Source organism: Natrix helvetica (assembly GCF_964273705.1).
Source record: "Natrix helvetica genome assembly, chromosome: Z".
NCBI lineage: Eukaryota > Metazoa > Chordata > Lepidosauria > Squamata > Natricidae > Natrix > Natrix helvetica.
The window spans coordinates 44,624,206-44,649,133 of NC_138554.1; the positions used below are offsets into that span (position 1 = coordinate 44,624,206).

At 39.7% G+C, this 24,928-nt stretch overlaps 1 protein-coding gene across 6 annotated transcripts in view; it reads left to right on the plus strand.

Moving 5' to 3' along the window:
- MLLT6 (MLLT6, PHD finger containing) overlaps positions 1-24,928 on the plus strand; it is a 127,242-nt gene that overhangs the window by 20,258 nt on the left and 82,056 nt on the right. For 4 of the 6 annotated variants that reach the window (XR_014173577.1, XM_081932872.1, XM_081932868.1 and 1 more), the window contains exons 3-7: positions 14,469-14,523; positions 16,023-16,132; positions 17,163-17,266; positions 18,702-18,795; positions 23,114-23,221. Coding sequence is in view for 5 of the 6 variants with exons in the window: in XM_081932872.1 (XP_081788998.1) it covers positions 14,469-14,523; positions 16,023-16,132; positions 17,163-17,266; positions 18,702-18,795; positions 23,114-23,221 (471 nt within the window). In the remaining variant the exon portion in view is untranslated. The remainder of the gene's footprint in view (positions 1-14,468; positions 14,524-16,022; positions 16,133-17,162; positions 17,267-18,701; positions 18,796-23,113; positions 23,222-24,928) is intronic. The other 2 variants (XM_081932869.1, XM_081932871.1) reach the window with 1 other exon arrangement.

Here is a 24,928-nt window from a genome sequence, read left to right on the forward strand (position 1 = left end):
AGCCAGAAGTTTTCTGATGTCTGGTATGGCATCCCTCTTTTCCCCAGATTTAAAACATGAATGGATTCTGTGCAGATAATGAAATTGTCATGGTATAATTGACAAGAATGGCCAAAAGTTGTGTTGGCCTCAAAATGGGGAAGGTGTAGTTATGTCAGATGCAATCCCTTCATTGACTAAAACACCAAACCTTAATCTTCTTGGTCACTCAGCGCAGAGAGAAATGCAAGATTATAAAGGGAATAAGTCGTTTCCTGTTCCTGGAATTTTGAAAAATGCCAGTTTTGATAGCCTTTAGACCTAGCCTGTAAAGAAGCAAAAAAAGATAGGGCAGTTGCATACTTTATGTTTATTACACATTTGGAAAAAAGATGTGAAACTTCAGAAAAAGACAACAAAAGAGGGTTTAGATTTCCATAACATTGGCATATCCTGATTTGTATGTTTAAAGGCAAATGTATGCGGAATTGTTATAATAGAAATAGGGAGAAAATTACATTTTGGGCAGAACTTCAATCACAGGACCTATGTGTGTGGGTGTGGGTGTGCTTCTGGCCCAGGTGTGACTTCAAATCTTCCTGGTTCCATACTTTTAGATTGGACATAAATCAGACATTTTAAAGTTGCCATGGTTGAGAAGCACTGGGTCAGATAGTTCTGCCTAATAAACCAGGATGACCCAGAAAACAGAAGGGAGGGAGGGAGAGAAGGAAGGAAGGGGAGATGGAGGGGGAGGGGGGACAAGCAAGCAAGCAAGGATCATTGTGAGGGAGCTTAGCTGAGATTATTTTGAGGGAGGGCTACATTTGTTAACTAAAACCTCCTTTGGATCAAACTTGATATCCATAATTTAGTATAGGAGGGCAATAGTACAGAAGTAATTGGCCTTTGGCTTCCTTCAGAATAATTCCTGATCTTCCCAGTCTAGTAAATCTGATGGTCTCCAATCCAAGTAGTAAACCAATTTTTCATGATTTTCATGGTTATCCCAAATTGATGAGATCCTGCTATCTAACTGAGGAAGTGGGGTTTATAATGAAAAGGAGTAAGAGGATGTTAATAGTTAAGCCAAGAACTTCAGGATACAAAGAAATACATAGGGAGTTGTTGAGCAAGGAGGATGTAAAGAAAGAAGGGATGTTCATCTCCTTTTTTGTGTGCGAGTTAAATGGAAGAGGAGCTTAGTTGCTCTGGCTTGTTGTTGTGTTACTATTTTGATTCACTAGCTTTCTGCCTGGAAAATTAAATAATTGCAAGCACTAAGCAGACAAAGGAATGAAGTATCTGGTAATTCTAGCTAAAAGAGATACTAGAAGTACCGGTAAATATATCTTAAGTAGAAAAAAGTGCAGTGCCTCTCAACCAGCACTCAAGATGGAACTAACTGAACCTTAAGAAGATTGCCTTTAATATTAGCTCGATGAGAATAATTGCTGCTTACATTTGTAAAGGTTGAAATGAAATGCTCTAAGTATTATATCCACAAGAATGACTTCATATTTTCCCAGTGGAGGAAGACTTGCAATGTGGATTCATAAGTTGAATATGTCCCTAGCTAGTACAGTAGAAACAGATTGGGGGGTCGCATTCTGCTGCCTGGGTTCTTGCTTATTGCAGCTAGTATTTCACCTAACAAAGGAGTGGAAGATTTTTATAAAAATGACAAGCTGACTTGGAGTGGACCCACTTCGGGCAATGGAGAGGCTATAGGTATAAGAAAGTTCATAAATTGAGAAGTTCTCTTATAACTTAAGATATAAGTTCCTCCTTTACAATCAGGAAATGATCTGTATGTATTACTGAGTAAAAAGGAAAAATAAGTAAATTTCTCATCCATCTGGTATATTTAGGTTGAAGATAACATGTACAGCAGTACCCTTGCATGATGAGTCTGATTTACAGTAATCTTTTAAGATATATTGTTTCCCCCTGTTTGGTTGAGGACAAAGGAAATTCCTCCTTATTTTAAATATTTTTATTTATTAAAATAAATATTAATTATAATTAAAATAAATGTTAAACTTGTCAATTATAAATGCAACTATCTACTCAAAGGCAACAATGGAAAACTACAAAAGGCAATGTGTATTTATGGTGCTGGAGAAATAATACTAAGGTGAGGGGGGAGGTAATGTTTATACTAAATTTTCTACCTGAATGCTCAAAATGCAATCTCCTAGATACAATGAGATGCTTCCAAGAGTTCAAATAACAGTAGAAACTTGAGAGTAACAAGGTAGAGGCCACTACTAGTAACATTCTAAGTGCCAACAATAAAACCAGTTTTGCTGCTCCAGTAAACAAAGCAAAGAACCAGTAACTAGTTCAGTAGTCTCTATTAAATCCACTTATTGAATTGTGGCAATAAGGTTTCTATGCAAAACTAAAGTAAGCCAACAATAATGCGTAATAAAAGGCAATCAAATATGAAAACATCTGTCAGATTTCTTTGGGAACCAAACTATTTAAGTATGAAGAATACATGAAGAATACTATGGCAAAATAATTCATAATATTGGCTCAAGCGATAAACATTCAATCTGATACTTTATGTAAGCTGTCACAAAACATGAAAGGTAAAAATTCTGTAGAGTTTGTGCAGAAATTAATGTTTTTGATATGGCCTTTCAGCCTTTTTAACATTACAGAATAGAAATTAATCAGATTATGTCCTGATCCAAGTGTGGATTGTTTAATTATGTTGAAATATTTTCATTTCTTTTAGAATCAAACACATAAACATGCAATCATACACATTTTTATACCCTCAATGAAAGTTGGGGGGGGGGATCATGTTTGCAAATTTCCCATGATGTATTGGCAGTGAAAGTGCACAGATATAGTCAGCATTTATCTATTAAAAGCCATCTAGAAAGAGGAAGCTATCAGAATTGAATACTGATCTGAAGAGACTTTAAGGCATGTCTGGATATGCGATAAGTCAGTAGTTGGTTAATCTAAATGTAGTAGATTAGTATAATGTAGTAGGTAGTATAATATTATTGGTGATTATTGCAAGACAATAGAGTTCGTTGTTCCAAGTTGGTTTCATATTGCAGGTTTTTGAATTCTTGTTCAAAAGTATGCCTTTTACTATTTATGAATTATTCACATGAATTTAAATTATAAGGAATTTGTTACTTATAAATGCCCATTGGGGCATTTATTGATTTATTTAGTCTGTAGAGATTCTCCATTGTAGGTGGAGACAGCAGCCAGAAATGGCTTAACTCTGTTATCATCCAATTGGACTGAGTCTGAAGATTTCAATATCCCACCTCCTCTACTGGCTCCTCCAGCTTTTAAAACTCAGTTTCCTTAGGGATAAGACGTGCTAGCTTGATCTCTACATCAATTTCTTTTCTTTTCTTATTGTTACTCCCCCTAGCTCCCATTTAGATCATGGTGTGTAGCAGGGGAGGCTAAGTTAATTTGAAGCCACGCAGTGGTCATGGGCTTCTGCCTGGCTGACAGGGCCCTGCTCCAACCCCCCATCTAACATCATCCAGAGGGGTGAGCCAAGAATGGCATAGGAGAGTTCAGGGGAGCGGTGATGCCTCGGGGAAGATAACAGTGGCTCTTATGATCTTTGCAGCTTGTTTTTTTGCCGTTGGACATTTTTTTTCAGGTGGCTGCTATTTTGAAGAGGCTCCAGGTGCAGCAGCCATTTTGTTTGGGCGCAAAATAGTGCCAGGGCCCAGGGGTGAGGCCGAGGATCCCCAGAGGTGGCAGGGCCCAGGAGAGCTCTTCCCGCTGGTGGCTTCCAGCCCAGCTGATGCGCGAAGCCCAGGTGAGCCCTCTTTGTCCTCATGGGCAGGATCGGTTTTGGAGCTTGAGGAGCAGCACAAGCTAGTTCGCCCTGCAGCAGAGCAGTTGCCACCTGCCACCACCGCTTGAGCCCAGGATAGCTAGTGACAGGCCCTTTGATCCACCCAGCCGGGGTCCCAGATAAGTATGGCAGATTCAGAGGGGTCTTTGGGGAGGTGATTTCCCACTCCCCTCTCTGGAGGAAGTTGTTGCAGTGCCATTGGGGATGCCACCCACCAGAGAGCGGACAACCAAAGCTCCTCCTAAGGCTTCAGGGCTTCCCAATAAGGCTTCCAAGGTGCCCAGAAGGCAGAAGAGAGGAGGCAGAGGGCCCTGGACCGTGAATTCACAAGGGCACAGAAAGAGGCCAATAAACGAGGTTCACAGATCACAGTACAGGCCCAGGTTCATTCTCAGCCCACTGGAAAGGTGGCCACAACCCCTGACCCTCTTTTGCCACAAGATCTGTCCCTGGTTAGTGAGGTCGAGGGTTCCTTTTCAGAACTGGAGGAAGGGGAGATCACCCTGAATCTTCTCCAGGTAACCTTTGTCAGGCTGCGGCTGCCACTCCTTCCATTGGAATCCAACCTGGGTCTCAGCCCACCATGGCGGCCATTATTTCAGAGGCCATTCGCCAAGGCATAGCGGCAGGGCTGGTGCAACGGGATTCCCTTCAAACCTTGGGATGCAGCAAGTCATCAGGTGGCAGGAAGAAACGTTCTTGCAAAAGGGCCCAGTCAGAATCAAACAAGCACACACACACCCCGATCCCCCTAGTCAGTCCTCCACTTCTGTGGGAGTCAGAGGGATTCAGAGATCTCTGCTGATGAGGGCCTCAAGCCGGACCAGCCCGCCTTTGTGGGCCTCTTTAAATCGACTCTGTTTAAGTCATTCCTCTTTAAAGCTCAAAGAGTGACTTCTCTGGATGAGTCTCTGGAGCCTCCAGCCCCCACCGCGGTTCCTGGAACCGCCAGCACCCAAGGAGATGGTGCCAGCCCCTGAGCTGTTCTTAGATGTGGTACAGCATCAGTGGGCTTCCCCTGGGTCAGGCCCCTTCCCCAGCTCTCAAGATGTTTATGATGTCAGGCCCAACTTAAATAAGGCACTGGAGGTCCCCTCTGTTGATGCCCCGATAGTGGTCCTTTCAGCCCTATCGGCAGTCATAGATAATCCAGTAGAGTCCCTCCATCCCAAAGACAAACAGGCAGAACAGGCATTGGTTAAGGGGCATCAGTTGGCGGCCTGGGCTGTTAAAACCTCTATGGCATCTTCCTTCTTTGGCAGGGCTGCTCTAAAGTGGCTCAAGAGATTGCAGGACAGGATCCCTGCCAGCAATGCTAGAGCATACCAAGATTTTAATAAAATAAAGGCACCTATGGAGTTTGTGGCGGACGCCTTGCTTAACACGTTTAGGTTCGCGTCCAAGACCATGGCCGTTTCCATAGCCACTAGGTGCCTGCTTTGGCTGAGACAGTGGCAAGCTGATGCCAAGCATAAGTGGAATCTTGCATCAGCTCCCTGTTCTGGTCAACACCTATTTGGACTGCCCCTGGAGCCACATTTAGTGGAGTCAAAGGATAAAAAGAAAGTCTTGCCACTGAAAGTCATCTCGTCCACAAAGGTCATTCTGATGTTGGCAGTGCACGGATCCCTGAGATGGTGGGTGTCATTGACAGTTTCCCAGGGCTCCCTGTTCCGGGAGCCTGCCAGGACCATGGTGACAATGGACGCCAGCCTGTCAGGCTGGGGCGCCCATCTTCCATCAGAGTTTGCTCAGGGTCTCTGGTCCTAGTTGGACAGTCGCCATAGCATCAACTGACTGGGGCTGAAGGCCATTCATTTAGCATTCCTGCACTTCAGTCATCATCTGGAAGGTCGACATGTTCTCATTTTCACCGACAACATGACAGCGAAATCACATGTCAATCGACTGAGCGGCACACGGTCAAGATCCCTGATGCAAGAGGCATCACGACTCAGGACGTTGTTGGAGTGCCACCTTCTCTAGGTAAAGGCCGAGAACATCTCCGGCACAGCAAACATCAGAGCAGATTGGCTGAGCCAATCTCATGTTGACCAGGCGGAGTAGAAGCTTCATCTGAGACTGTTCCATCAGTTGATCTATCGGTTCGGGTCGCCCTCCATTGATCGCTTCACAACCTGGGAGAACAGACAGCTGAACCGGTTCCTGTTGAGGTTCCCATCTCCCTGAGCGGAAGGCAGGGACTCCCTCAGATGCACGTGGCCCAACGGCCTTCTTTATGTGCTTCCTTCCATTCCCTTCATTCAACAGGTCGTGCGGAAGATGCTGGAGGAGGTGGCGGAACTGATTCTTCTCACCCCATTCTGGCTGCATCGTCCCTGGTTTGGGGACCTGAGGGCACTGTCTGTGGGCCCACCTTGGCACTTGCCAATGTCTCTGGATTCACTCAGCCAGGGGGTCCCCCTGCACCCAGACCCAGATTGTCTCAAGCTGACCGCCTGGCGATTAAGTGGTGCGGTTTGATCGCAGTGCAGTTGTTTCTTCGGGTGGTGGACACAATTCAAGCATCTCGTTGACCATCCATGACCTGCATTTACAACGCAACCTGGAAGGATTTGTCTCATGATGCTCGAACAAGAACGTGACAGCAGCCCATGCGCCATTACATCATGTACTGGACTTTCTACAGGAGGGCTTGTACAAGGGCCTTTTGCCCAACACCCTGTGACAACAGGTGGCTGCCCTCTCGACTTGCAGTGAATTTACATCTTTGTCTCAACACCCCTTGATTCGTCGTTTTCTGCGGGGGGCTATGAATCTCCGATCTCCCATAGTACATCGATACCCAACCTGGGACCTGCCCAAGGTCCTTCTGACACTGACAGGACCCCCCTTTGAACCATTGAATGACACTTGTCTGAGGTATCTTTCCCTCAAAGTTTTGTTTCTGGTAGCTATAACATCTGCCAGGGGAGTTTCTGAGTTGGCGGCACTGTCTGTGCTCCAGGACTTGTGCATTTTTCATAAGGACAGAGTGGTTCTGAGACTCTATCCCTCCTTTGTGCCCAAGAACAACATGCATTTCCATAGGGCCCAGGAGCTGGTTCTCCCAAATTTTTGTCCATCTCATGCCCACGGATTTGAATGACAGTGGTATAAACTTGACGTGAGACGGGCCCTTCGAATTTATGTTCATCACACTTCCTCAATACAACGCACTGAGGTGTTGTTCGTGTCTTACCAACCGGCTTCCTTGAGACTCAAAGCAATGTCTTCTACGCTGGGTTGGTGGACCAGAGCCTGCATTTCTAAGTCATACGAATTGCAACTGCAACCAGTTCCAGGTCATATCTCGACACACTCAACAAGGAGCACAGCAGCTTCAGCTGCCTGGGCAGCATAGGCCTCCCTTGAGGAAGTTTGTCATGCAGCCACCTGGACGTTCCCGTCGCCATTCATCTGCCTCTACAAAATTGACACCTATGTGTCGATGGATGCAGCTTTTGACAGGCGGGTTCTGCAGTGGGTTCGTGAAGCCCAAGAACTTTCTGCCCGGTTGTGGGCCCACTCGTATGGACAGTACTAACTTTGGTATGTCCCATTCCTGGCTGCTGTCTCCACCTACAATGGAGAATAGGTGTTGACTTACCTGAGACGTTCATTCTCTGGGATGGTGGAGACAGCAGCCAACTCCACCCTGGAGGAGGTCTGGTCTGAAGTAGGAAGAGTTCCTTGTGGATGCCATAGCACTTCAGTCTGTGGATCTCCTTTGTCATGAAAGCTGGAGGAGCCAGTAGAGGAGGCGGGATATTGATATCTTCAGTCCCATTGGATGATAACAGAGTTAATCCATTCCTGGTTGCTGTCTCCACCATCCCAGAGAATGAGCATATCAGGTAAGCCAACACCCATTCTCAGTCATCCAAGTCATAGTTGTCTCAAAGGTACTTTTTCAAAAGGCAACTAGACTGGTTTTTTTCCCTTGAGCAAAAAAAAGTTTCATTTCTCATCCAAGAAGTTTCATTGATTCTGGCAGGATGGTGGGGGGCAATGGAGGGATTAGTTCTGACAGGATGGGTGGAGGAGGTTGGAAGAATCATATTTCTTTGCAGTCCTCTGGTCGTTAGCACTTTTCCTGAGAATTTTTGTGGACACTTCGGTTTTATCTGTGCCCTGAAGGTCACCTATATTGTCACCTGTGCAAATGGCGGTGAAATTTTCTTGGAAATGCTGAAAGGATTAAGTTGTAGACAGGATATAGGTGATGTCATATCTCCTCCTTTCTGTTGAGAGAGGGATGCTCCATGTTAACATAGATGGGGCTCTTTTACCCCTCTTTCAAACCAATGGTGTTCTCTATCCAGAATATGGACTTTGCTTTTTTGTTTATTTATAACAATTGGTATTAAAATCATGCAAAACATTTATACATGGTTTTAAATGCAGTTTTCTGTCTTTTACCAAACTCAAGTATTAAACGTAAGCTCTTTCAAAAAGTAGCTCATAACTAACATGTACTATGCACTTATTTTATCTTTTCTCGCTTAACAGAGCTTATTTGGCACAAAGAAGAAAAAAAAGGGAACCACTACAAGGTTACAAATGGAAACTGCCATTATTTGGATTTTGCCCCCTCCCTCAGATATGCACACAAATAAAACTCCATGCAATAAGCTGAATGTTTGCACAATGCAAAATTCAAAAAAAGGAAAGGAAAATTCTCCAGGTGCTAGTAGTGATGTTATGAGCTAGGTTACTTTAGATAAAAAATCCTTTGTCAAAGGCATTACAAGACCAACCCATGGGAACAACTTATAAATTTTAATTTACAAAAATAATCAGCTAACCAATTAAAACAAGGCACTTTCCTGTTTTTACCTAACAGGAACATAAGTTTAAAATAAGTTTAGTGCATTAGGACAGAGGTTTTTAGATTTCTTCAGCAATGAAACTTATTAATTAAAAATAAATGCTGGAACCCCTGATCAAGAATAGAGCTTTACTGATAGAAAATGAGATGTGTTTGAGAGGTTTTATTTATTTATTTGCCTTTAACCTCTCATGAAATTTCATCAAGTTCTTGCAGAATCCTAGTGTTCTAGTATTGAAAATGCTGCATTATAACATAGGGTTGCAGCAGTGACTTCGGGTTATCAGATTCTATATAAAACAAGCACAGGTAGTCCTGTTTACTGACCACAATTTGATCAGCCACTCAGAGTCACTAAGTGAAACTGATTTGCTTATGATTTTACCTCACCTTTCCTCTGCTTTACAGATCTGTGAAGGTCACAAAGATTGGTTCCAAAGTTACTTGTTTATCACCATCGTAACTACAAACTGTTGTTAAATGAGCAAGTCACTAAAGGATTACCTGTACTATAAATCACTATAGTTTGGTGTTCCCACTATTGTGTAAATATATATATATATATATATATATATATATATATATATATATATATATATATATATATATATATATATATATATATATATATATATATATATATATATATATATATATATATATATATATATATATATATATATATATATATATATATATATATATATATATATATATATATATATATATATATATATATATATATATATATATATATATATATATATATATATATATATATATATATATATGGATTTGCGTTAATTCATTTTCTGCTTCCTTCATTTTGTGCTTTCTGCCCTAAACAAACTTTACTTAGAAATACCCTTTGAAATGGTTCTTTATCCCTGTTTTCAGAAATGTTGTTTTTTTTTCAGAGAAAGAGCAAGAAAAGAGGGTAGAGTGCATCAGCTCAGACAGTGCAGGCTGTAGAGTAACTTTAATCCATTTGTGCTAAAGCCCATTGAAGCAACACCCATCTTCATTTTCCAAATCAGCACAATCAATGTGTATCCTACATGCTCAGGCAATGCCAACTATTTATTAGCCACAGAAAACCTTGAATTAAATTAAAATACAGTTTTGCTGGAAGAATCACTCCACAACTTTTGTTTTGCTGGTTAAAGCAGAGTAATATATATGAAGTAATAATATGGGCCCAAATGCTTAGGGAGATGATGCCTAACTTCTGAATGTCTACAGCTGGATTCCAAATGTCAGAGATCAATATTTTTCAGATGTGATAAATCCAAGATTAGAGATTAACAGAATAATAGAGTTGGAAGGGACCTTGGAAGTCTTCCCCATACTCAAGCAGGAAAGCCTATACCCAGGATGGCAAACCTATGGTACATGTGCCACAGTGGCACACGGAGACATTTGACAGAGCACACATGTGTGCGCTGGCCAGCTGAGTTCAACCTTTTTTTAAAAAGAATTTTATTAGTTTTTAAACATTTATAGGGAAAGGTAAAAAAGGTACATAGAAAATTTTGGCAGCTCCCGTGCTAGTGGTAGAAATCCCCCCAAATCTCACAATTTTTACAATGTTAAAAACAATGTATAAAAGATAAGCATAAACAGAATCTTGTTTCACATTATATCAACCATGTGTTCAATCATCTCTTTCTTGGTCACTTTCCAGTATATCAACAATTACCATAGTATTTCAAATACATTTATTTTTGTGACCTGAGCCTTTTCGATATTGCTCCCTCCTCCCTGTCCCCAGATGGAGCCACAGCACCCCCCTCCTTCATATCTTGCACATTACTACCTTTTTAACCACCTCCCCTATTTTCGTCCTCTAGGAGAGAACTATGTTTTTTAATGAAGGCTTCTGCCTCCTCCACTGTATTAATTCTAATTCTATTTCTCTCCCAAAAAAATCAACATTCCCTCTGGCAATAACCATCTAAACCAAACTCCTTTGTTGTATAATTTCTTTGATAAGGAGGAATACTTCCTCCTTTTTTCCCTTATTTTTTTCGGAATTTCCTTAAGAATGGTAATTTCTTTATCTTTATATTTTAATGGTCCCTCCCTTTGAGCCCCTAGCATGTGTTCCTCCTAAGAAACTTAACAGGTACCTCCCTTGGAACATTGTGTGTTCTAGCATATGCTGAATTAATCCTGTAAACCAGATCCATATCCCACCACAACTGTTCTTTATTTCTCTTAATATATTCTGCTAAAATTGTACTCATAATATCCTTAAGATCTTCATTTTCTGTCTCTGGTAGGTTCTGTAATCTGAGAAAAAAGGACATTCTTTCAAGTTCTATTTTTGCCAGAAAATTTTCCAATTCTAAATTTCCCTTACGGACTGCCTTAACCACCTCCCCCAATCCAGCTGCCCCCTCCTCCAACACCCCAATTCTTTGTTTGTTTTCTGTTATATGATGTTGTACACCTCTGAGTTCATCTTTGAGATCTATCACCTCTTTTTTCAACTCATTTTGATCCCTCATAATTTCCTGAAACATTTGGTTAACAGCTAGTTCTTTTGAGCTCTCTCCAGTCCCTTCTTGTTGTAACAATGAAGTAATTTTTGTCTGCTGCATGCTTGGACTGGAGGTGGCAGAAGCAGGAGCCGAGAATGACTTGCCCGTTGGTGGTTTTTTATCTGCATTCAGGGAAGTATTTTACAAAGAGAATGGCATCAGTGGAGCGCGCAGCTGTGCCAGTCCAAGGCGGCAGGCAAATCCAAAAGTGAAAAGTTAGTTCTCCTTCACAGTTCCAAGGCACGGAGGTACACCAGAAAGAGGAAAAGTCAAATAATCAAAATTAATCAGGAAGACCACGTAACAGGAGAGGTCCAGAGCACCTTCAGAGGGGGTATTAAGACAATTACCAGAGAATTTTTTCCCCCCAAAGGTAGTTTTTTAAGGCAGGCTTCATTTATAAGTACAAAAACGAAAACAGAGGCTCCTCCTTTCGCAGGGAGAAGAACAAGGAGTTCCATAAAGTTTTTTCCTTTTAAGAAAACAGCTCAGCAATCACCTCTTGCAGCTGTGATATCAATCTTTCTCACATAGTTAGTACAAGTGGCAAGTCAGCCTTTATTCTCTCTCTATTCCAATATAGAGAGAGATAGTTCAAATGCCGCTTTGTCTGAGGGGGGGGGTAAAGAGAAAGAAACACCCCCCTCTAATCTTCTAGTTTCAAATGGATTGAACAAAAACTTACAATAGTCTGCTGCTTATGTGTTAACCATGATTAAGGAGATTAGGTCGGATCTCTCCCCACCAGCATTTCAGCCGCTCTTCTTTCGTTTAACTCTTTCCTCCCAGAGCCCATTCGGCGAAAGGGCAGACAGCCAGCAGCTGTTTTATGCCCCCCCTCCGCTCCCCGGCTCCTGGGGCGAGGCTGGAAACACCCTCGCTGGCTGCTGCAGAGTCTGGGGGATTCCAGCAAGCCGTCCTGCGGCAGAAGACTTCTCCAGGGCTCCCTGTGCTCCTGAAAGGAGCCCACCAGGGAGACGAGCAGCGGACAACGCGTCTGTCACCTACAGGAACCAGAAGTGATCTCCAGAGTTCAACCTTTTTTAAAGCAATTTTTAATCCTCCCCAGGCTCCAGAGGATTTATAGGAGCCTGGGGAGCGTGAAAAGAGCCTCCCCGCCCCCGGAAGCCCTCCAGAGACTTCAGGAGCTTCCTTGAAGTCTCCGGAGTGCAAAAAACTGGTCCTATGGGCAAACCGGAAGTTTGGGAACAGACTTCCAGTTTGCTTGTAGGGTCGGTTTAAGCCCTCTGGAGGCTTCCCTGAAGCTTCCAGAGGTCTAAAAACGCCCTACGAGCAAACTGGAAGTGACTTCCGGTTTGCTCGTAGGGTTGATTTTAGTCCTCCTGAGGGTTCAGGGAAGCCTCCTGAAAGTCCCTGAAGCCTCCGGGGGGGGGGTCAGGGGAGGCTGTTTTCACCTTCCCCAGGCTCCTATAAAGCCTCTGGAGCCTGGGGAGAGCGAAAAAAGCATGCAAAAATGGGGGGAGCGTCTCTCATGCGCACATGCGCACTGGCGGGGTCGTACATTACATTATGGGTGTGGCATGCCTGCACACGACCCCCCTGTGCTCTCCCTCTTACGGCACGTGAGCCGAAAAAGGTTCGCCATCGCTGCCCTATACCATTTCAGATAAATAGTTGCCCAGTCGCTTCATAAAAACCTCCAGTGTTGGAGTAATCACAACCTTTTGAGGCATGTCATTGCACTGATTAATTATTCTAACTGTCAGGCAATTTCTCCTTTGTTTTAGGTTGGTTCTGTCCTTGATAAATTTCTATCCAACACTTATTGTTCTGCCTTCAGGAGCTTTGGAGAATAAGTTGACCTCCTCTTCTTTTTGGCAAAGCCTCAAATATTGGAATACTGCTATTGTGTCACTCCCAGTTCTTCTTTTTACTAGACTGGATATATCCTGCAACCATTCTTCGTATGTTTTAGCCTCCAGTCCCTTAATTATCTTCAGTCTCTTTCTCTGCACTCTTTCTAGAGCCTCAACATTCTTTTTATATTGTGGCAACCAAAACTGGATGCAATATTTCAAATATGGTCTTAGCAAGGCATTATTGAATGCTAATAATAAGCTGCTGCTTTTAAGAATTGTAGGAACTTTAATTTTTCACTGTCTTCCCAAAGACTTTGGCTCCATTAGATAAAGTAAACTCAGTTTGCTTTGTAAAAGAATTGTCTCCTGTCCTGGCAGCTGGATTGACTGCAGGGCAACTTCTGGGAAAAGTGGGGAGATTCATGGATGCTTTTTACAGTCTTGTTCAAGCAAGGAATAGATGAGCAAGCTGGCTGGCAGTGTTTCATATTTGCATTCCCCCCCCCCGAATAATCTGGAGTACAGAGGTTTTGAACAAAAGAAGATGGAAGGGTCTTTTCAACTGCAAATTTCCTGATATAAGGCCACCTGCCATACACTGACCCCTTACTCTAGTTCCTCTTTTTTCTTTTTCTTTTTCAGTTGTCTCTCAAGAGACATGTATATCCTTGTGAGAAATAGGCTTAACTTCCTAAATCCAACTCCCCAATAATCATTCTATTCCCCAAGATCTACCTCTCACTTGTTGGTTCTGCCAATGTATACGCAGGCTGGTTATGCCCCGTCTAAACCTGAAACTTTTCCTATAGTCTTTTTCCTTTTGGGATAAGGAATCAGTATATGTGAAATCTGAGAACTATCCATTGTGGCTAAGATCAAGTTAAGGATAAGGGAACAGAAATTCTGGAACAACAATTCGAGGAGTAAATTTATTTGCCTTACATTGATTATTGCACAGTTAATACTGATCCCTTGTGTTAAACTGAGTCAAATTAAAATATTGCAGAATTAGCAAAATAAGATCATGTTTGGGTTTAGATAGTTTGCATTGCTTTTTAGGGGCACATTATGATGCAATTAAGGAGTAGAGCTAAAAGCAAAAAAAGTATCCATTATCTTCCTATTTGAAGATCTACCTGTCATAGTGCTGAAAGTAATATTTTTCCAAGCAACGTTATTCATATTTCTTTATTTTAAAATCTGTTTGATTTCTAGTTTTTATAATACATTTAAATATAAATTTCCAGCAAATTTTCTCTAAAATGTGTGGTTTAAAATATACTTTCATCCAGTTTTCCCATGTTTTTAGAACTAAGAGTTGCCTCAAAAACTTTGGATGTTCTTCTAGCTGATCAAGAATAATGAGAATTGTAACTTTCTGCAACCCTGAAAGTACTGTATCACTCCTAACCTTGGGTCTTTTTGTTTTTTGTTTTAATGTACAGAGATGTGAGCTATGTCCTCATAAAGATGGAGCACTGAAGCGGACTGATAGTGGAGGTGAGCTTACCTTTGAAGATAACAGGGCAGTCCAGATAGCATTTCTCAGTCTAAACAAGAAATATTTTGGTTTTGAGCTATTTTTTACATCTTTTCCTTCTGCCATGGCATGTGGATTTAAAATCAAGATCAAAATGGTAGCACAGTAATAAGTGTCACTTGTCTATGAGATGGATGGTCATATAAATTTGATTACTATAACTAAAAACAGATAAAAAAATAAGCAAAATAATTAAAATTCAGCAGAACTATTAAGGTCATTATTAAGAGACATATCATGATTGGATTTCAATCATCCGGTGCCCTTCAGAATAGTTCCACTTTTTAGATTTCTTCATAGGTAAAGTTATTCTCCAGCTCTCAAAGCCAAAGATTTTCCAAAGGGTGAATGCAGTTCATGAAAAACATTTCTCACTCTCTCCCAAATTTCCCAAGGCAAAAGGCCCTCAGCATATCCACATAGGACACAACATTAACACAGATAAAGTCTTGAAGTCAATTATCCTGTATAGTATCTGAGAATCACATTATTTTTGGTCAAAAAATTGAATTTGTACCTGGAAGCCTATTGACAGCCAATGCAGTGCCTGTAACAAAAGTTTTATGTTTGTTGCAGCAATTATTCCAAATGCTTGCCAACTCTATTATTATGAAATGACAATACTGACACTTCTTTACTCCATCCCCAGAACATAAGAAGTCTCACTTGATCACCATTACGAATAATAATGAGTGTATTTTTGGTTCACCCAATGCCACTTTTTTTATGAAGTTTTTAGATTAATCAAGACTCTTAGAACTGTGAACTAATGAAACTTAGAAGCATGAGAAAGAAATTATGGTTGGTTTGGAATCTTTGAGAAAGGGATCAACAAAGATGTCATTTTTACTGTGACAATAAATCTTGTATATTGCCAAAAAAAAACCAGGATGTCAATCTTTCATTCAGGTTTTTACATCATCAAATCAATTGTTTGTTAAGTGCTGGAACTATAGTTCAGGCATCTACAACAGCATAGAATTACAATGTTAATTTATAGTTGTGAATGTATGTTTGAATAGAAATACAGTACTTCTCACAAAGTTGGAGAAAATACTGTAATCAGGTGATCTGTTGACTCTCCAGGAGCGGACTGATGATGGCCAAAATCAAAGCCTCGATCTTCTCCCTTGATAGGATTATATATTTTGATTTGGGCTGTATCTTTTTCTCTTAGGAAGCAAATACCCTGTGCATCGATAATTAGCATATTGGAGAACACCTAGAAGTCTTTCCCCCAATCTTGTGTCTCTCAATAGAGATAATTGACTCTGTTTGGAGGAACAATAGTTCATTAAGGGCCTCACTTATGATCTGAAAAATGTAGTTTTATTGTCTCAGTGAAAATCAGGCCATCAAGGGGTTGATCCCCCACAGAAACCAATTACGGTCTGATGTGTGTCTTTTTCTGATATGTTCCTTATTTTCTCCATATCATTTTTGTCCTTCTGGCATCCAGGCTGGGCCCATGTTGTCTGTGCTCTGTATATCCCCGAGGTGCAGTTTGCGAATGTTCTCACTATGGAACCTATTGTCCTCCAGTATGTGCCCCATGACCGCTTCAACAAGGTAAAGGAGAGATCTACCACAACTTAGCTAACCCACTCTATTTTAAAGTCTTGGGGCCAGGTCACACATTAAATTATGTCACACATTAAATTAAATACTAGAGCATGCAGTTTCCCTGTCTTTTGTTTGCATTACTGTGTTTTTTAAGTGTGAGGGCCCAACCCTTTTTCAATAAAAATGAATAGAGATTTCTCCTTATGGTGTCAACTAATTGTGACCATATGGAAACATCCATGAATTTTCTGGGTCATAGAAGAAACTTGGTTTCTCAATGCTTCCTTTTGGGTTGTTTTTACCGACTTTTCAGTCTCCCAAAATCTGATAGCTTCTAATAGTCTACCATTTCAGCACTTCATAGGCTCAGCTCTGCTTAGCTTCCGAACCCAGATAAGACTGGCCAAGTAACTTAACAAAACGTTATGCCTCCCCACCCCATTGCACTTTTTTTAAAGTGTTTCTTTCTCTTTTACAATTTCATGAAGAAAATATAAGGAACGACAAATTTGAAAAATAGGAGTGGAAGTTTTAAGTCTTCCCCTTACAAACATGGACATATCAATCAAGATTGCATTCCTATGCGCTTAGAATAATATTATTCTCTCTCTCTCTCTCTTTCACACACAAGCACACACAAACACACATAAAGCTGCATCTTGCTTACAGAATTATGGAATTGGAAGAGACCACAGAGAGAGAAATGAAAACCAATTAAACCATTCTTGAGAAGTGGCTATACCGCCTCTTAAAAATCTCCAGAGATGGAGAACCAAAGCCTGTGTAGACTGTTCTACTATAATACATATCTTACTATCTGATGACCATATTATGTGGCTTTGTTCTCAGGCTCTTTTCAGAGATCATATTGATTGGCTATGAATTCTGTAGCCCCTATATTTGACGGGCACCAGACTATCCTATGTTGTCACAAGTTATATATTGCCAAACAATGTCATTCTTAAATTTGCATTTTGGGATCTCCACAGAGAGGCATATTAGAAAAGCAGATAAAGTTATGTTGTTTTTGTTGCAGACTTGTTACATCTGTGAAGAACAGGGAAGGGAGAGCAAAGCAGCTTCTGGAGCCTGCATGACTTGCAATCGTCATGGTTGTCGGCAAGCCTTCCATGTTACCTGGTGAGTCCATAAGTATATATTCCAAAATCACTTTCTTCCTCCCCAATTTCTGTTCCAACCTTTCAGTTTCTTCCATCACTTTTATGATTCAATGAAATACTGTCAGCTAGTAAGAATGAAGAATTCCTCTGATTGATTGTAGCTTCTTCCTGGAACCTAAAAGTTTTATGGATGTTTTCGCTCTGGCTTATTTCTCCTCTTCAGTCATCAAGGTGTGTCCATTTTTCACCAACCTACCCTCCCAACATCCTGTTATTCACCCAATGAAAATCACAAGTCTCCATTTTCATTTCAAATCTGAGATTGGGGTGGCCATCTTTTTGGATATTTAATGTTCAGTCTTTCTTTTTAAATAACATTGCCTCTGCACCAAATATGAAACAAAAAAATTCAAGTAGTGTTTTTTTTTTTAAAAAAATGAACTGGTGTGGGGAAAGGGGCACGGAAGACCTTCCTAAGGGATACAATAAAGCAGGAATATTTAATGCTGCTTGACTGTTTCATTATTGCACCCCTTTTCTCATCTATGAGTTAGGAAAGTGACCAAGAAGGAGATTTCTGGGAAAACAATGGAAGGCAAAAGGGGAAATATGCATTCTGCCCTTGCTTTCTATTTCCCGTCTCTAAATCTTCTTCTATCCTTCCTTTTTTATATGACCCAGAGAGGCCCAAATTCCTAGCCTAAGTTCATTGACAGATTTCTTGTTCAGTGAAGAAACAGACTGCAGGATCAAAAATGCATAAATTAATAATATTCTGGTAAAGGACAGTGTCTGACAGAAATATATATAACCCTTCTATGGTCCCTCCCTCCTTCTCTCTCTCTCTTTCTCTCTCTCTCTCTCTCTTGAAAAAGTGGATTAGCTCCACTTTTCAGAACAGAGGTCAGTTGGACAATTTAAAAATTGAATCTTCTTTGCTATAGCCTTTCTTGCATCAACAATAGCAAGGAAAAATATATTTTACCTGTTAAAAAACAAAATAACTTTTCTTATTGCTAATTAATTTATTTCTGTTAAAACTTTAGGATATATTCCACCAACATGTACTATATGATGGCAGTTTGAGTAGATTGTGTTTCCTCTCTGATGTTATCAGTCGTTACATAAAATTTTGGATGTCTGTATGCAAAAAAGAAACTAAGGCAGTAGTACAAGTCTCAGATCTTCATTTACAAATCAGAATGTGAATTGGCAGTCACTAAGTGGAGCAAGGAGATCTATGTATTGTTTTTCAGTAGTTTGCCCTATAATCGTGACAGAGCTGATAGTTCTGTTATTAGGACAGGAGTGAGAAGGTTTGTAGAGTAAATTCTTTATTTTATTTATATACATTTTTAAAAAGATCAAGAAAGTTGAATTAGTGAGTTAGGGAAATCTGGTTTGACTGGGATGCCCCAGGCCTCAGTTTACATCAGTTCACTTCCATATTTCAGTGCTCAAATGGCTGGACTTTTGTGTGAAGAAGAAGTCTTGGAAGTTGATAATGTGAAATACTGTGGCTATTGCAAGTACCATTTCAATAAAATGGTGAGTCATTACTTCTTGTTATAATCGTAAATAAAATGTAGATAGTTTTTCAAGGTCGAACAGAAGCTATGGATATAATAAGCCCAGGTATTTTTGCATGTGCATTATTCCTGGGTTATGATCCTTTCCCAACTATTGGTCTCTAAGATTGGAAGTTTAAATCACAGAAAGTTCAAAAGTCAGTTTCAAGAAAGGAAACCAATATGGCTGAATATGTAGGAGGAGACGCTGTCTGTGGGTAAGACAGAGACATTAAAATTATTAAAACAGGTATGCACAATTTCTTCCAAGTCAAACACTCCCCTTGGTTTTTGAGAAGCATCTTGAGAGGCAGTGCTAACAAGTAGTGCAGGTTAAAGAAGTATGCAGAAAGAACAAACATTTAATATTTTAATTAAATTTATAAGTACTCAAAATACAACCGATATGATTACAGCACATATACTGAATCATATTCATGTTCTGTAACATTAAAAGCAACAGTTCTATAGTAACGTTTGCATAGGCTCTGAAGGATAAATCTAAAACTGTTGGAAACTGTTTTCCAACAGTTCCAACATGGAACTGGATTTTTGGTTGTACATCTATATCAGAACATCTTAACCAAGATAAAATCCTAAAAAAATATTGGCTATTGAAAGTAAACAATTGGTTTTAGTAAGATGATAGTGGTTTAAGAGAGGTTTTCCTTCCAGTGACTGCAATTATACATTCCTTTTGCTGATACATTTTTGATTTTGAAAACCTGCAGTACTGGAAGTATCAGATGAAACTTTAAAAAAAAAACCTTTCACCGACATGAAGGAATTTTCATCATTCTGCAACATTTACTGTGTATCTGCTTCTTCCAATGAGCCCCACCTAGTGAGAATGTCATCTCAGAAAATAGGGACCAAAATAAAATCTAATGGTGGAGCCATATTAGTTTACTTTTATCTGCCAGTTTCATGAATAAAGAAGGGATTAAATCAGCTAAATTACGTAAGAATAGCATTTTATAACAGCAGGTGAAAAAGCATGTTAATAAGAAATTAAATCCTGCTCAGTAACAGCAATTTCTGTCAACTGGAGCATAAATTGAACCCTTCCGTATCAAGATTTCCAAGTTTCTTTAAAAAAATAGATTAAAACACTACTAAAAAAACAAGGAAGCACTACATCCCTTTCTCTAATATATGTTCCATCATTTTTCTTTTCTGGTTCATTCTTGTATGTGAAGAGTACATGAAGAAAGTTGAGATAAAACCATCGTGTAAAAGTCTGCTTACTCTTAATCCCAATTTCGCCTCCCCCATTTTTTTTTCTTGTCCTGAAATTAGCTTTCCACTAGAAATAGAATCTGATGCTGTTTTAGGTTTGCATAAGTATAAGTGTAATGTCTGCTCTATAAAGCTACCATATTTTTCGGAGTATAAGACGCACCAGAGTATAAGACGCACCAAGGTTTTGAAGAGGCTTTTTTTTTAAAGAGGTTTAGCACTCTGCAAACCTCCCAAAAATGGCCCGGTTTTTTTTTCCACAAAAAGGCATGAATAGCCTTTCGGGGACTTGCAAAGTGTCCTGGGAGGGTACCACCCTCCAAAAAAAAAACCCAGCAAAAAATGACCAGTTTTTTTGGTCAAAAGAATTGCATGCATAGCCTTTAGGAGGCTTATAGAGTACTCCTGGGGGCAAAAAATGGTCTGTTTTTCACTCATTTCTGCCCTCCCCAGCCCTCAGGAACTCTCTGAAAGCCTTCTACAGGCTCTGCACGGCCATTTTGGTGAAGGGGCGGGGCTTTGGGAGGCAAAAAAATGCTGTATTCAGTGTATAAGACGCACCCAGATTTTCAGTCTCTTTTTTTAGGGAAAAAGGTGCGTCTTATACTCTGAAAAATACGGTAAGTGTTTGCCTATTCCAAATCTGTTTTTGCCAGATATATGTTGCTTCTTTTTTGGTTCCTCATGAAACTTCCAGAAGTGACCAGACAGGAAGGAGAACATACAGTCTTTCCTGAACATTTATAAGAGGGGTTATCTGTCCATTACTTGAATTTTATACTTAAAAAACAGTTGTTGCATCATACCACAAATGTCTCCAGTTTATTCGAGAACCCCATTTTTTAAAATTAATGCTGAGTTCTCTACATGATGCCAATGCCATGTCTATATCAAGAAAATTATCAAATCCCTTTATCTTGAAAATTAATGGATAAAGTTTGGGTGAGATCTCATTGCCCCAAGAATATTCCATAACTGACCACAGAATATTCCTCTGCTCTGTTGTTAATGTGGCTTCTAGTGCAAGTACAAATAAATCAAATGCTTGATTCAGAGAATGGCTTTCTGTCCCAAAGAAATGTCTCAACTTTTAGTTCTGCCTTTCATTCCTCATAGCTAGATACTGACTACCTTAAAGCAGATGAATGAAAAATTTATAGACAGATATAGATTTGATCCTCTACCACCGAATCACTTCAGGCAAATGCTGGGATGACTTTGGGTGATTCACATACAGGGATCTCAGAGAGAGAGACCAATACTCAGGACAAGTTGGGGAAAGATTTAGTCAATATATGGAAATCAAGCATTACTTCCAGATAACAATGCTGAATCGCCCAAATATCCTCTTTGAAATGAAATACTCTTCTCTTCATCACTCATGATCAAGTACAATATTGTGGATGTCCTCTGAAGTAATGTTTCAGATATTACCTTGAATTTTTTTTTCATTTGGCATTATTTTTTCATTATTAATATTAATAAGTGTATAGCTCAACAAAATTTTACAGATTTTTTTAATCTTGTTTTCAGGACAACCTGAAGAGGGAGGGAGGGAGGTAAGGAGGGGAGGGAGGTAAGGCATAGCACTCCCGGGGCATAACTGGGGCCTCATCTCAACCTTGGGTTAACTTTCTAAGCCAGGATGACAGAACCTAAGGAACTTAATAGCATATAGTGCTGATTCTGAGTAGGTTGCCTCTCTTGTTACAGGGCTTAAAAGAAAAGCCTCCATATCATCATATTAAATTACTGTCTTTATAGGCCTGGCCAAAAGCTTCACTGATATATATTCCTATTAGGGCATCTTCCAGACAGTTTGATTCCTCAGACATGAAATCCACATGGCACCTCCCCTTCTCTTTCCAGCCCTCTGATTAGGGCCCTATCCATGGGGAGTTTTACCATGAAATAAATAGAAGATAGATAGATGTAAGCAGTTACTGCTGTATTCTTATGTAGATTCTGCTTCTCATTGAATTTTCAGCAGATGAATGGCTAGCTCAGCCATCTCCAACTAGCTTTTTCAATATGTGTTAGACTTTGACCCCATCATTTTCAGTCAATACTAGTTAAGATTAGGTGAGTTATAATCTATCATATCTGAAAAATACCCTGCTTGGAAGACTAAAACTAGTAGATCATGTCCTTAAGGGCAAACCTTCTCTCATTCTACTTCTCAGAATCTGTCTCTGAGGTATCCATTGCATTATCCTAATTGATAACTTCCTAAATTTAATTTATGATTTTTTTACTATGAAAGCTAGATAGCTCTGTAATAAAGCAGAAGAGCCCATGTTCATTAATGGCATCTCTGAACCATTTTATACCTGAAATTCAAGAGTGCTGTTCCCAATTACTATTGATGGTACACTAGAACAATATAGCCAGCATAGTATTAAGTATAGGATAGTACAGTATAATTAAATGTGCCCATGTTGAGCACATTTAATGTTGACCTATGTTTCTTTCAGCAAACAATTGAAGTTTAGGATTAGGAAATAATATTCCTGGAAGAATAAACAATTGTTCCATAACCTAAGTTATGGTTTTCTCCTACATGATGAAAAGACAACAGTGGTAGCAGTAGTTTGATTGCTGATAAAATATGGTTCATATTGGACAAGAGGTTATAGGAAAAAAATTAAATACTCCCTCTGAAAACAACACTACTGATCTTTTAAGATGTAACAGTTTATTATTAAACAACAACTGCTTCAAAGATCTGTTTTTGCACATTTTTTTTAGGCAATCAAAAAGGTTGCTGTGAGTTGTTTCTATTAAGCTTTAGGGCTGATCAGCTTTTAGGCCAGGTTGGATCCTTTTCTTTAAAGATTAAGCCATGGTCTCAAAAATGATCTCTGGCAGCATCTCCACCTTGAAGCCTGCTTGACATAAAATGATAGTGGAAACGTCTAGGAGGAAGAGGGTTTTATAAATTATAAAAGCCAAACTGTTATTGGTAGTAGAAACCTATTAGTTCTCCCTGTTTGCTTTTACTTTTCTCTTCTATTTCCATCTGATCCAAAATCTTCTTCCTAATTCCCACTTGCCTCCAGAAGACATCACGCCATTTTGGAGGTGGTTCTTTTATTGGAGGAAGGAGGAGTCGGTCAGCATCCCCTACACAAGAGAAGCATGTGTCTCATCATGAGAAACCAAAGAAGGTAAGAGAGAAGAAGACAAATAAAAAAGTAGAATACAAAGGGCGCACATCAAAGGTTGAGAGTAAGTGCACATATTATTCCATGGAATATGTATTTTGCCTTTCTAATACCAAAGCAGATTAAATCAAATAGGTAAAATTTACCTAATTATGGTATACTGTATTCTTCTTTACTCCTTTATCTGTCAGAATTAGGTTGCATAATTCAACATCTGGAAAATATTACTTGATGAAATAATTGGATACTTCCAGGTAACAATGAAGACAACATTTGGTTAATTTATATTACTTTTCACAAACTCAGTTATACATTCAGTAACAAGCTAGGGGCAGAAGCTTTACAGATTCAGGAAGATTGATGACGTGCTATTGTATCAATAGAGGAGATTGTGGCTCAGGGTTGAAATGAAGAGTCTTTGGTGCTCTCTGACCTTGCTTTTTTCTTGCAGACGTTTCATTACCCTAACTAGGTAATACCATCAGTGCTAGTCACTGTACTGATTATATTACCTGGTTAGGGTAATGAAATGTCTGCAAGAAACCAAGCAGGTTCAGAGAGCACCAAGGGCCCTTCATTGGTCTATTGTGGCTAAGAGGGAAGTTGTAGCTTATGCAGAAGATCCAGTTAACTACAAACCACAGAAATCCTTCTCTGTCTTCATATAAGTATCGCCTTCAAGGTTTCAATCCAGGCTTAAATCCACTCTTATAACTACAAGGGGAATAGAATCAGCCTTGTTAATTTCATGACTGTTTTCATTTTGTGTGTCTCTCAGTATCTCTGAGCCACTTGAGCAGCCTAGTGAAATAAATATGGTTTGTCACTTTAATCACTTTTTATAAACTAGATACTATTATAAATGTGTGTAGAAGTTGTCAGTTATTGTTTTCAAAGAATGGTGGTACTAGGAGGAAAGATGTTCCTGTTAGAGATGACACTGTTATCAGTGTCACTGATTTTCCATTGGCACAGCTTTTTCCCACCAGGCACCCTCCAGAAATAATGTAATTGAAACCTAGGAATTCTCAGTCAGCATGGCTATTTGCCATGCCAGGAATGTTAAGAGATGCAACCCACATCTGGAAGGCGCCAGTTAAGGGAAGCTGGAGTACTGCAACTGTCAGATTACATCTGAAAATATTATGTTGCAATGGACAACGGAAATTGCTTTTTAAAAGAACTTGAAGAAAATGGAACAACATGGGAACACAGACAATTCGGATGAATGAATGAACGAATAGAATTGCCTTTTCCTTTTTTAACAAAATCAGCTGTAAAAAGGAATTTAACTGAACACATCTACTGCAATATAAACTCTCTTGAATTCATTGAGGTTTATTTGTGGATGGAAGAAATGAAAAAAAAATGGATGGAGAAAGAATTCTAGAATTGGACAATTTTCAGCTTTATAAATGGATCTTCAATGCCCTGGGTTTGTAAAAGGAGAACATTCCCATGTATTTTTCCTGTTATGTTTTTTAAAGAATAAGAGCCAAATGTTGCTATATTGCTTTAATGTACAACAATTTGTACTGCACAGTAAGAAAAATCCAATTGTACGTAATATCCTGGTTTGTTGTGCGTCAACTATAGTGTGGGCAGATCGTACTCGGAAGTAGAGCAAAACAGAGAAGCTATTTTTAATCCTAGGGGTTGAAATTCAAGAAGAAATCTTAAAGACAACCATAGTCAAAGTGCCCTAAAATA